General features: G+C 39.7%; 1 protein-coding gene across 4 annotated transcripts in view; it reads right to left on the bottom strand.

The window, feature by feature from the left end:
- Nucleotides 1-13,344, bottom strand: part of NCBP1 (nuclear cap binding protein subunit 1) — a 31,283-nt gene that overhangs the window by 3,058 nt on the left and 14,881 nt on the right. For 2 of the 4 annotated variants that reach the window (XM_055790202.1, XM_055790201.1), the window contains exons 13-22: nt 12,944-13,006; nt 11,535-11,609; nt 10,351-10,454; nt 9,410-9,532; nt 8,050-8,152; nt 6,736-6,829; nt 4,165-4,268; nt 3,381-3,495; nt 807-950; nt 271-384 (exon numbers count right to left, since the gene is read on the bottom strand). In XM_055790202.1, the coding sequence (XP_055646177.1) occupies nt 271-384; nt 807-950; nt 3,381-3,495; nt 4,165-4,268; nt 6,736-6,829; nt 8,050-8,152; nt 9,410-9,532; nt 10,351-10,454; nt 11,535-11,609; nt 12,944-13,006 (1,039 nt within the window). Of the gene's footprint in view, nt 1-270; nt 385-806; nt 957-3,380; nt 3,496-4,164; nt 4,269-6,735; nt 6,830-8,049; nt 8,153-9,409; nt 9,533-10,350; nt 10,455-11,534; nt 11,610-12,943; nt 13,007-13,344 lie in introns of all 4 variants that reach the window. The other 2 variants (XM_055790200.1, XM_055790199.1) reach the window with 1 other exon arrangement.

Here is a 13,344-nt window from a genome sequence, read left to right on the forward strand (position 1 = left end):
CTTACTATGAACACACGGTTAAGAGGAGCTCAGAGGAATTCATAACCACATCTTGGTATCTTTTTGCAGGATGCTTACAGCGTGGGAATTAATCAAGGACCAGTCACACCAGTCTGTGACAGAGATGCGGCCAGAACCGGAGTTACAACATAGTCCCACGCCAGCCTTCAGAGAAGACGCGCTGCCGCCACCTACCGCTACGCCGATGGAGGGCTCAGCTCTCCAGCACCCCCCTGCCCACAGCCTGCCAAGCTCGGAAGCGAAACTTACTTGAAGGAAGATCTGCTGCAACCTCTCTATACAGCTCTTGTACCAAGGTGTAAATACATCAATTCCACCAGTCTCACAGCGCACCAAGTGCTCAGTTAACAACATAATGAAACGCTGCAGGAGAGAAAAAAAATCCACAACACAAACTTACTCACTCTTGTAAAATGAAAGCAGGATCTTAACTTCAGGTAAGAGGATCTGGGGGAAGAAGCTTTGAAGAGCAGCCCAAGAACAATCATTTTGTTTTGCAAACACTGAATTTAGTAAGCAAATAAAATCCAGTTACCTTCTTGTTGTTCAGGAAACTGTATGCTAACAGAACTACTCTGTTCCCAAGTGCTAACATCTGAACAGATCCTGCTCCAAAGCAGCCTTTGCAGTGGGATGATCTGGATTGACTCTACCCCACAGTAAACCCATCAACCCGTCCCATATTCATATTTCAAGAAGATGCCTGGCATACAAGTGACACTGAAATATTTTAAGTCCAGTAATTTTAAAGCCTGGAAGTGAGAAGAGACTTTGCGCATCATTACCTGGAATATAACAAGGAAGAGATTCTTTTGCTCACTCTGGGCTGACTCCACTTTTTCTTGCAAGCGCTCTATCTGCTCTTCTAGCGGTCCATCTTCCCGATCACTACTTCGGTCATCATCATCATCATCATCATCACTGTCTCGCTGTAACTGACAACAACACAACACTAACTAGCAACCTAGTTGCCTGTGAATACTGTTAATGCCCTCTGGTTCCACACGTGAAGAGGTATGCAGAGCAACTGAACAGCAGCAACTGAAGGTGCTCTGTAGTTTAGTAAGTATTGTATTTTGAAAGACATTTACTTTGAATATAATTCAGGAAAGAAATCTGGAAAGAAAAATGCCAGTGTGAGAAAGCCTTGGAAAAAATAAATTAAGATTTCAGAGAAACCAGAGCAAGCTTAAGATCTATCAGCCCTTTATTTAGTGGAAACACAGTAACAGGCAATACCCCTGCTGACTTTTAGCATTACCAGATAACAAAGAACTTTAAAAAAAAAATCCTGGTGCAGGTCTTTTAAATTGTGTCCACTGCAGTAGGGCAGGTAATTCATTCAATTAACTGTTCTGAAATCTCAGGGCTCCTAAAAAATAAAGCACTTTGTGCAAGAACTCAGCCGAATCTGGTTGGTTAGCACAGAATGGAAACTAGAAACCGTAGCCCATGGTGTTACAGTGGGGACTCCCTGTATTCACTATCAAAAGGGACGCTCTCAGACTAGAAAGGGTCAGCATGGAAACCAAAGTACTAACTAGGAACATGGCATGTTCCCATTTCCTCAAAACCAAACCAACACAACCATCACCACCACAAAACACATGAGTACCAGACTTTGGAACTCAGGTAACGAAGTCTTACACAAGACTACAAGGGATACAGGAGGAAAGGCAGAATCAGATGGATTATGGTACATTCAAATACAGGCATTGCTTCAGTCTCATAGGATTGTTTCTGTGCAAAAATACCCACAAATTAACAGCTCAAAACTTCAAATATTTGTAAAAGCAGCACATGCAACTTGTGACAAATACAGTCATGTGTTAACTCACCTACTGCATAGCAAACAAAACTCAGAATCAGAAGATAATTAGCTCTGAATTAGCATAAAAATTACAAACTATTTACCAGAGCAAGTGAGAATTTAATTCTATTCTCTCTGTAGGAACTTGCTATTTCCCCATCGACAGAGGTTACCTGAACACAAAATGCTAAAGGACCAATAGAACCTAGAAGGAAGCATGTAAGCCTTGGGCTCATTCTGTAGCACGGCAATCCACTGCACGCTGGGGATACCAAAACTTGACGGCTTGCTTACTCGAAAAGGAATGGTCATGCAGAGAGCAACAGCCTGCAGAACTACTTACTGTTACACACAAATGTTTCTTCCTGGCACAGTACTTATTTAAAGTACTAAGTAATAAAGAGCTGCAGCAAGAGACAAGTACAGAAATGAAAACACTGGTATATTTGTTTAGAGATGCCAGAGAAGCTCTTTGCCTCACAGTAAGATCAATGACTGCATCTAGATCTTAAATGATGATCAGGCATTTATTAACTGGTGATCAACATCGATTGAGGATGCAAGCAACTAGGATGGCTGTTGTTGGGAGTGAAGGAAACAAGATGAAGGGGCTGGGATGAACCAACACTGGCAAACTGTATTAGTGATACCTCAACAGAAACTTCTGGAAAAAAAAATGACTGACTCATGACTTCAAAAGCTATCAGCAGTCTCTGTGCCCCGGGCCAAATTCTGACATTAACTTCATCCAAAGCTTTGGACCTAGCTAAGGGATTTATGCAGGTAATCATACCCACAGACTACATACAAACATGGAAATTCTCTCTTGCTCTCTGCAATTCTTAACATGTTTACAAACTGACTTAATTCTATCACAACTAAGTATCGCGTTTGGCCAAACTTCCTTGTGCCCTATCTTTTGTGGCTGCCACATCCCATCATCCCATTTTAGCTGCCCCACTTGGGACAACAGAACACAACAGCGGCTGCTTGCTCATCAGTTTATTGTATACAGTGGCCTAGATCATGCAACACTATTCAGAAAAATAAGCTGGAAGAAGGAAGTGACGGATGCCAGTGTCAGAATCCAGCAGCATCCATCAGAAGAACAGTAACAGCCAACTCTTCAATAGCAAATAGCTGTTTCCGTGCACTTCTGCATGGAAGCCACAAGAGCATTCTTTTAACTTACTATAAACAATCTGAGTTAAATTGTTTATTGTTCTTACTGTTATCTAATAATGTACTTGGAATCCAGATTAGAAGTGGAAAACATACTTGTATGGAAGAGAAACTAGAGAACTTCAACAGAGCAACAAATGCCCTTAAAGATTTTACTGAATTCTTAGCTTATAGCTACCAATAGAAAGGTGGACTGAGAACATGCATACAGTTTTTGATGTCTTAGTGTTACAGATGACGTGTCTGCAGACATGCTTCCTGATAAACATATTTATTCAGTCCTTCCCAAACCAACTGTGTGTCAGTTTGACAGCATGCAGGTTTGTTTAACTTTGATTAAAATAATTAAAAATTACAAATTACTCACTCTTTTGTGCTGCCTGGCCAATCTTGCCTTAGTCTCCCCCAGTTCTTTCTGAATCTTCAGAACATGCTTATTCATCTTACGAATTGTGGAATGTAAGATCTCCCAGATATAAAGCCTAGGAAAGACACGAAGCTCAAAACACTACATTATACGCTACTCCAAGATAGAAAACTGTAATTTTTTTATTTTATTTTTTTTTTTATAGGAAAAGGTATCTTGGGGAATTTAAAAATACTTTGTATTGTCTAAGACATCTAGTACAGTAAGAAAACACTTGGCATAAAGGAAAGCATACCTGTAATGTAAAAAAGCTTATCACTAACTTCTTTCCTATTTTTCGCAGTACACTTCCAAACCAGCATTGTATTTTATACACATACTGCAAGACTACCAACATCAAATTAACTTCTCAGAGCAAACACTTGTCCTGTTCACAGTAAGCAATGCATTAGTGGTGGTACAAGTTACGTAACTCAACCAAAGACCAGGACCACACTAAGCTAGCAGCTATGTAACACACAGCCATGGACTTTTGTCTAGAAACAGTTCCAGTGTTGTTCTGCTTTGATAGGCTTGGAGACTACTTGTAAAATGACACACTAGCAACATTCTTGCACTGCCATGTAAACACTCATACCCTACCTCAGAAAAAAAATGTTCAAGTACGTATTTTGTAGAAGGAGAAAAAGCTTAATTGTACATTTTTCTGCTACTACTCAGCTTTCATACATTAAGCTATGTACTGGCCACTTACAACAGTAATTTACAGACAAATTCTTGTTACCTAGTAAAATCATGTGCAAGCTCTGAAGAGAAGATCCAGTTTGCTACTGCAGCGCAGTCAACAATTTGTGTCCGAATCATCTTGTCCACAAGCACAGCAATCATCTGTATTTTGTGAAAGACATTGCACACACAACCTATGTAAAGTAGTCCAGCCACGGATGGCTTGATGCAACTCAACATTAGTGATACCACTGGGTAATTTCAAATACTTCTGAAAGCTGGGCAGACTAGTCTAGAACTGCTCAAAACAGGGGATCTACATCAATTACATAAAGCATTCTGATTTTGTTTAACAACCACTTCTACTTCTTGTGAAAGTGAGTTATCACTCTTACCGTATATACTTCCATACAAAAGCAAAAAATACAAGCATCATAGCTGGAAGTGAGGCCTCAGACACCCAAGTCCTAGTACGTGCCATCAAAGTACTCAAACCAGAGCATATATACCTATCAGATCACAACAATGAAGGAGCTAGTTAGCCTACTCTCCTTGAACTGCAGGTCTTCCAACATGACAGCAAGCTCTTCTCTACAGGACCTATTCATTTTTAGGACAGAGCCAGTGCTCTGTAGCCAACGGAAGTACTTGCTACAGGCACTACTGTGACTCAGGGAGGGAGGGTTGCAAGCAATCTAACAGGCAACTGCAGAGAGGAGTTACTGACTAAAGCAGTTGCAAGCTGTTCAGAAAAAAGGCTTATCTTAGTTACTCATGTGATTAAATGCCACAGTATCTAAGAACCACAACCTGCACTGTATTTATCCTTACAACCACCCATTGTCAAATAAGGAAGTGTAACAAAGCTCCTTTTAAGGAAGGAAAATGAAAATAACTGAATGAATCATACAGAAGACTCAGCACTCAACTTTCAAGTCCCAGGATAGCATCCTATGCTCTAATTTGCCTTTCTCTATTGCCAGGAAGAATTTCTGATTACTTAATCTGATCTTCCAAAAAACACAGCCCTAGGATTTTAAGAAAAAAAATTTAATCTCAACATTAAAATTTCCTTTTATGAAGTCACCACCACAACCTTGCTTATAGGTCCAGGGATTACTGGTTACTATTGCTAAATCACTACCTGCAGCATAGATGACTCATTAGCATTATATGGCTTGCAAATACTGCTGATAGTCTGAATAAATTCAGAATACATTCCCATAGACGTGTGAGTAGGGTAAGCGCCATGGAAACAGACTCTGGACAAGTGTCCTGCTGTCCAGGCACCATTTCTTCTGTGTGCCTGGGAGGTTGTAGGCTGAGGAAAAAAAAAGCACTTTACTAGAAACAAAAGACTGAACTGCAATAAATGCAAGAGGAAAATTTAAATTCCATGATCAAGTAGAACAGCAGCCTTTCCTAACTTCTGCATCTGACATTTTTAAAAGTGATCCTGATTTATTCATAAAAAACTAACTTGACTGTTCAGTCTGGGTTTGAAACCTCCATCTCAGTTTGGTCATGCTGCAATACAAAGGCACGGAAAGGGAGAGGATATTAGATTGTATAATTTCTTCTGATCCAGTTAAATGGCAGTAAGAAGTAGGTCAGACTGTAATCATCGTATTTTCAAGGTCAGTAAATTGGGTAAAAAGTTTAATAAATTTAAAAATCCTGCTTTTTTTATGTTTTCACTGTACTTAGAGGAGAGGTGATATCCTGTAAAGGTATCTTCTAGGTGCTCAGTTTTTCCCCTAAGGAATGTACCACAGGTCCAGTAGCAGATGCAAGGATTACCCCTTGCTCTCAGTGTGGCATCACTTCTGAAAGTCTAGCCCATGCAGCTGTGAGGTACAGTCTACTTTCAAGCACAGTAAAGTGCAACAGAAACACACCAGTAAGGAACACATGAAATAATTGATGCAGGCAAATTCAGCTTGAGTTCCTTATTGATTTCTATTTATAGAAAAATGACAGCTGAGGGAGAAAACAACTGCTGTGAAGAAACTGAAGAGCTTAAGCAACTGAGGCATTTTTCTAGGTGTTTTAGGGTGTTACTTCCTCTGGCTCAAGAATTAACGTAATCATGGCACTGTCAAACTCATCTGTTCTGAACAGCCACTGGTTGCAGCTCTACTCACTCTGCCCACACAAAAAGACTCCAATATGAGCTTTGTGGAATAACTGTATGGCTTTCACTAGCAATTAAAAAAGAAATCTCTAATAAACCCCATGTTTCCACATTTCTGAAAATGTGGTCTGCTTTTGATACGAGATCTAAATCTTATTTCAATTTACATATCTAGACTGTTTTCTGATTTTGAACAGAAACATGATTTTAGCAAAAGTTATTCTCTTGTACAACAAACAGCATAATATGAATGTGAGTCAGAATGGTAGCCTTTGCCCTCCCACAATGAGCTCTGAGGAAAAAGTGGCCTCACTGATGGTATATATTTTATGTCCAATATTCATTTTCGGCACAACAGTAAATACAATCTGGACTCTCCTTCAAGTAAGATAACAGTAAGTTTTTTAAAATATTACAGTTGGCTTTATATCCTTTATTATATATGACCTCTGTGAGTTGAAACTCACAAAGATACTTGACAATGCAACCTCTTACCTGTGGATGATTCTTCCAAACCTCATATACAACCCTCAGAACATGGAGTTTCCCCTCATCACTTTCAGCAAGTGTTTTGAAGACTTCATGAAACCTTTTAATAGATATAAGTACTCAGTGGAGGGGCTGGGATCAGGTCAAAAGAGCAGCAGATACAAGGCAAGTAGTTTTGATCAGCCAAAAGAAAGTTTTGTGACTATCTGCAGCAAGTCTTGAACAACTATTCCCTGGAAAAATATAACCATGCCGAGCTAGAATAGGCTACAAAGACACAGCAGCTCCTAAAAGCAACTTAAATCTTAGTGGTGAATCTGCTCCCTGAAGCTGGGCTACATTTCCCATACTCCTAAAAGCAGGAGGCACTTTCATGCTTCATATGCTTATTTATACACAGCTGGAGCAAAATTTGCAGGCTTTTGAGCCTTACACCTTTCGTGATACATGTTTCAGTAACTTTAGACACTTACCCAATCTGCCTCCTTTTGAGGGAAATGCTGCTAAAAAGCCCCTATTTCAGCAGTTATGCTGACTATTCACAACCCAGCTTATTGTAATACAACTACAAAGTGTAAGAGACTTTTTGATCTCATGGCTGCAACTGTTGATGTGCAGCAGTGAAAATACCATGGCTCTAAGCATTCATATCACCTTGTCTCTTGTGATTGCAGGTTACCACCTACAGCATCTTAACATTGCCTCTATAAAGCTTCCAGGTGCGTGTTTTTGTAACAGCTTTATATACCTTCAAGGACAGACAGAAAAATGTCTCATTAAGATGCATGTGACTACCCCTTTATCTACCAAGACTACTTAAGAGTAACTCCAAACCACACTGGATTAAAAATCAGTTATTTTATCTCATTTTCCTAAAAAAGGTGCAGTAAATTCTTTAGAAGCTAAAGCATATCTTCAAGGGATATACTCTAGACATATCTGTTCTAGAGTCATATTCATACTACAAGATATTGTGCTGGGAGCTACCACATCATTCAAATGTAAGGAGAATCCTTATTCCTCACCATAATCACGAAATGAGTAATTCTAAAAAGGAGTAGTGTTCCATATCCGTCTCATGTTTGATTCACTTCATGTGGCTGTTATGTATACATTTCTGTTAATTCCATTCACACATCTAACCTAGGAGTTACACTACTATTCCTTCAGTAAGCAGCACCATTAGTTCTCCTAATCATATTGCACTGTGAAGCACCTAAAACACTGCTGAAGTGTGCAGCCCAGTTCTTTAATCAAGCATTTCGTGACCAGAATTAAACAGTTCTGCAAGCCCCCAAATAATACATATATTACACTTACTTTGCCAGGGCACTGAAGGAGTGGCTGAAAGACTTTGCAGCTAGATGGAGCAGAGTCTGAACAAAGACTTCTATTTTCAGAGGGCTGAAGGTAAATCCTTCATCTGCAAGTTAAAAATTGAAACTCTTAACTACTTGCAAGGCAAGCACATAAGCTACTCACAAATTTGTAGAGATAACTTAAGGTTTAACTCATTTCACAAAGTTTCACTGACAAGGTTTTTGCAAGGCTGAGCAGGGAACTAGTAAAGACTCCTCAGATCTTGTGCAGATCTTCAGGCTCCCATTTTGCCATGGATAAAATGCACAGAAAGAATTCCAGGTCAGCGAAGAAGCTATCAGAGACACGGACACTCTACCAACACATAACAGCACTGATGGACAGCAGCAGAGAAAGACACCAGATTAAGCTGAAGAGTTATGCATCAAGCTGAAGGCCTGGCAGACCATAACAAAGTGAGTGGATGAGGAGAGGGGAAGGTAAGGATGATCAGGATGCAGAAGTTTGCTATTTTGACATGTGAGAAGGGTCCAGCAAGCATGCATAGCAAATATGGGTACTAGGGGTGAATGGTGACAAGCCCCCCTCCTGTAGCTGCAGCTACTTGCAGCTGAAGACAGGCAGGAGGGAAAGGCTCATTAGTGGGTGATGTCTAAAGCAAACTGGGAAACATGACAGTGGATCCCAAGGCAAAAAAAACCAGATTGTTGCTGCTCTCTACTTGCATAACAGAACACTTGCAAATATTACAGAAATATTGAAGCTGTCGCCATTGTAAAGATCACTTCCTAATTCTCTGTCTTGCACTCCTCCTCTCTCCCCAAAACACACAGGCTTTAGGAATCAATGCTGTCTGTGGCTGCAAAGCTAAAAAGAACACGAGCAGAGTCCCATTATGAGTTTGTATCTATAGAAGACTACAGCCAGCAGGCTGGCTATCTTGTCTGTCATGGGACAGCACCAAGAAGACAGAAGCTCTCAGGGCACAAGCACTGAAGCTCAGGGGTGAGGATAACAGCATGAACTGCTCTCTGTGGCTGAAGGCAAAGTAGTGCTAAATTCTTTCATGCTACCTCCATCAATAAACACATGAAAGCACACTTCAAGCACCAGGCTACCTCTGTTACTTGCAGAGGGAGGCTAGCAAGAGGTTTACAAAACCTCCTTACAATAGTATATTGTTTCCATTTACTGATAAGCTGAAATCAACTTACAGTTGAACAAGAAGGAAAATATTTTGAATAACAAGGAAAAACATACAGTTCTGTTAACTATCACATTCATAGCTCCACAGGATGGCAGTTCAGTCTACACACTACAGAAATTACAATCTGCTGAAGCCTAACAGCATGTATCTTACCATCATCATCATCCTGGTTTGGATTAGGCACATCTTTTAAAATGCTGAAGATTTCTTCATTACTGGCCTTATTTTTAATTGCAATTGTTAAACACAGTGCCGCAGTATATCCAGGAAGAGACCCTAAACAAAAGCAAAGAGGTCAAAAATATGTGGAAGGCAAGTGAGCATTTTTAACATCAGTTGGACTCTCAGAGAAACAAGTACACTTCCCAGCTAGACCCAAAACTAGCTGCTTTTAATATCATTGTCCACTTCACTATAAAACTGCTCAAAAGATTACCTACTCTTCACGTAATTCAAAACTCCGAGTAGAAACTCTAGAGCTCACGTCAGGTAATCACCCTCCTGTCTAAAGCTTGACTTCAGCTTCTACCATTTTCTTAAAAATACAATACTTCCTTCTTTTTCCTCATTGCATATTTGATGAGGACACTTTTATGCTTAGGATTGTCTTTTTACCAAGTAATAAAAGGAATAATAAGGTGTATCTCTACCTCAACCTTTACATCATCTGCTGCCTTCTGTATGCTTCACTAACCAAGTTCACTAGTAAAATCTTCTACTGTTTCATGAAGTTCAAGAAACAAACTCATTATCACTTCACATGCTGACTTACGCATAGTATTGTGCCCAAACAGGGGAAATTGATTACTTTTTTCAATTTTAGACTTCTGGCAAAAAATACTATACAAGAGTAACTTCAAGTATCTGGATTTTCTTTTCTTCATAAAGTAACAGAGAGGCTTATATTACAGAGATCCAGGCTTAATACATATTAATTGCTCATATGAAGCCTATTTACCCATATGAAAATCATGCATATTTTTTTCAGCTGTATTCTTCATGAAGTCAACGGATGCTACAGTCAATTTAGTGCACTTCCTTGCTCTGAAACACTATTTTCTTCAACTTGACCCCTCAGTAACTCTAATACTTACTATTACTTTCATCTCCGTATTTGTAAATGCACACTGGATTAGCAGGACAGAGGACAGAAAAACTTGCAGGAACAATGTCTATTATTCGTTGATGATAGGAGAGTCTGGAAACAACAAGTTTCACAGCAGCAGAATTAAAATGGGAATAACACCAGGGCTAATTCTAAAGCGATTGCTTTACAATGGTCTTCCTGTATTTAACTTTCATATAACAAAAATCAGGATGTTTATACAACAGAATCGTAGTTTCTGATGGATAGTAAGAGCTAAGTAAACCGAACTTACTGGCAGATGCTTTCTATTTGAACTCTGTGATGCTGGAGTTTCATCCTCATACAATTAATTTAGTTTGTGAAAAGATTTAGAGGCTACCTGGTAGGATGCATTAGGCAAAAGCCTAAGATGTGCTGCGGAAAACTAGTAAGATGTTGGTATTCAATGAAGAAAAAAAAATATTACACTGTATGTCTTCATTTTACTTTCCAGCTTATTTCACTCCTAAGAGGCTTAATTTTGCTACCAGTTTTCAGTGAAATGGAAGAGTGCCACTGAAAAAATTGCTTTTGTTTTACAGTACAATACATTCACACTTCCTATATTGAATTAACCCCAAAATGGATGAATTTTCATGTAGGACGCTGCATAACACCAGCTTTTTGAACATTTTGCTCTTTCTCTTTCCTATATCCCTCTATTTCAACTAAGTTCAGCCCTGATTGTGTACTCTTGTTGTTGGGTTTCAGGGGTTTGTTTGTTTGTTTTAAGGTCAACGAACACCAGAGACACCTAGAAGGATCAAGATTACAGCTTCTCAGGTTTTAGGATAACTAATGATCAGTTCCCTCCATTTCTGTGAACGCTGAATACTTCCCAGGAATATTACCTAAACTTCATCTCTCTCCATGTCTATGGTGAAGCATGTCTTTTTGTAACTACAGGTACGCATATCTGGGATGGACAGCTCACTACCATCTGCTTCACCTGTTTCTCCCTCTCTCTGGTGTCCTAAGCACTCTACAGGAGGTAAACCAGATTAAAATCATACAGACTTGTCTCTTAAATGAAACTGAATTGTAAGAACAGACAAGCCTAAGGCAAGAGTCAAGTTCAAAACAAATCTGCCAGTATCCAGAAGCAAAGGTCAAACTTTGCTTTGAATGCAACTATCAAAAGATCTTACTTACCGCATGCACTTTTCCAAAACCTCTCTCACAAATTTGGGTTTGGGCTTTTCAAGGTCCTGTGTAAGACAATCTGACCTATCATAGGACAGAATACGATAGCTTTTAGCAAAAGAATTTGTGCTTTAGTCCCCTTTTGGTCTAATAGGTACAAAGCAATCATGGTGTCAGGACAACTGGAGTGCCTGACAGTTTTACAGTAGGCAATTTTAAGACAATGAGGTAAGTTTATCACTATTTCCTTACTGGCCATTACAATTCTTGGAATCTCATCTCCATATGATGTATTTTCAAGTAGCTTCCCTTCCCCAATAGATTAAAAATAATCTGTGCTTACAGTTAGCTGGCTTTCCCTTTCCTTAGGAAAGGAACCTTGTGTGACTTCATAGTCTGTTCCTCCCTCACAGGAATTTTTGAACTTCTGGCTGATTTTGAACACATTTCAGACAAAGAAAAGTCTCAATTACAGTCACTCGCACGATTTTTGAAAAAACAGCAGCTTGTGAGAGACCCCCACTGAGGCACTGACATCAACAAACATCCAGGCAAAGAAAAAATCAGCTCTTTGAAGACTTTTGCTGCCTGGTCAGTCAACGTGGATGCATACTAGGATAGCCAGCAAGCACTTAATTCCACATGAGGACAACACAAGGAACTTAAGTAAAGCCACAAAAACACGTCACAGGAAGGGCTGCACCCCTGTCCACAAGGTCACTTGGGCAGATCTCCTACAGAACGCATGAACAGTAGCAGGCTATGGAGTTACTCTGGAGGGGGACTTAACCCCAAGGTGATCTCTCTTGCTACATAGGTGCCTGGAATGGAGAGCTCAGGGGAACCTGTGTTTAGACACTGACAGAGTCCCAGAGAGCTCCTGTTAGACATGCAAGTTCAAGATTTGGCATGGTAAGAATGGATGGCACAGCCAGCTCTGATGGAACTTCAGGTGCTAGGATCTGGCAGGAGGGAAACAGATCACAAGGTCTCACAGATAAAGGTTATAATAAAAGGTTTAGCATAGGACAGAAAGCAAGATTACAGAATGAATAAAGGATAGAGTCAGGGCAAACCGTTAGAAAGAAATGAACTAGGAAGTAATTTTGGAGAATTTGCTAGCAACTGACTGTGGGTGCAGGACAAATTGAAGAAATCTACTTCCCCCTGTTTAGGAACGCTTACACTGGCTTAAGATTTATCACAAAGTTCACCATGGACAATACAGTGACAACAGAGATTATCAAGATAATCTCCCACTGAGTGGTGGTGAACAGATTAAGAAGGATCTCTGAAGAGATGGAGGAAAGCAATTAACAGGGCCACTAGGCTGCGACACTTCCTGGTTAAGTTTGAAATGTTAAGGTCTTTTAAGGTCTTAGCAGTATCAGGTTCAAATCAAAAGGGAAGAAACTTACCAATCTTCCCAGCTCCAACGGAACTGAAAGTTGCTCAAGTGGTGAGAAAACCAGTTAATAAATCTTTATTAAAAGAAAAAGAAAGCTCCATTAAATATCAGAAGTGCACGAAAACTTTCAGCTGCAATTTTCTTATAAATGCATTCTCCTTTTCAAAGGCAAGCCTAAACTGTAAAGCTACTACCACATTAAACAGGCACTTATGTTGACAGACAAATAACACTGAGTTCAGAGAGTCAGAAAGAAGCTTTTATGGACAAAAAAGACAGCCTGTCATGTTGTGTTGTTTCATACAAAGAGATGACCTATTTAACTTAAAATGTAAGCTTACTGTGCATACGGAACTTCCACATTTTTGCTAAGTAATTAACAGCTCTCCCACAAAATGAAGACTTCACTCA

Source organism: Falco peregrinus, chromosome Z, assembly GCF_023634155.1.
Source record: "Falco peregrinus isolate bFalPer1 chromosome Z, bFalPer1.pri, whole genome shotgun sequence".
NCBI lineage: Eukaryota > Metazoa > Chordata > Aves > Falconiformes > Falconidae > Falco > Falco peregrinus.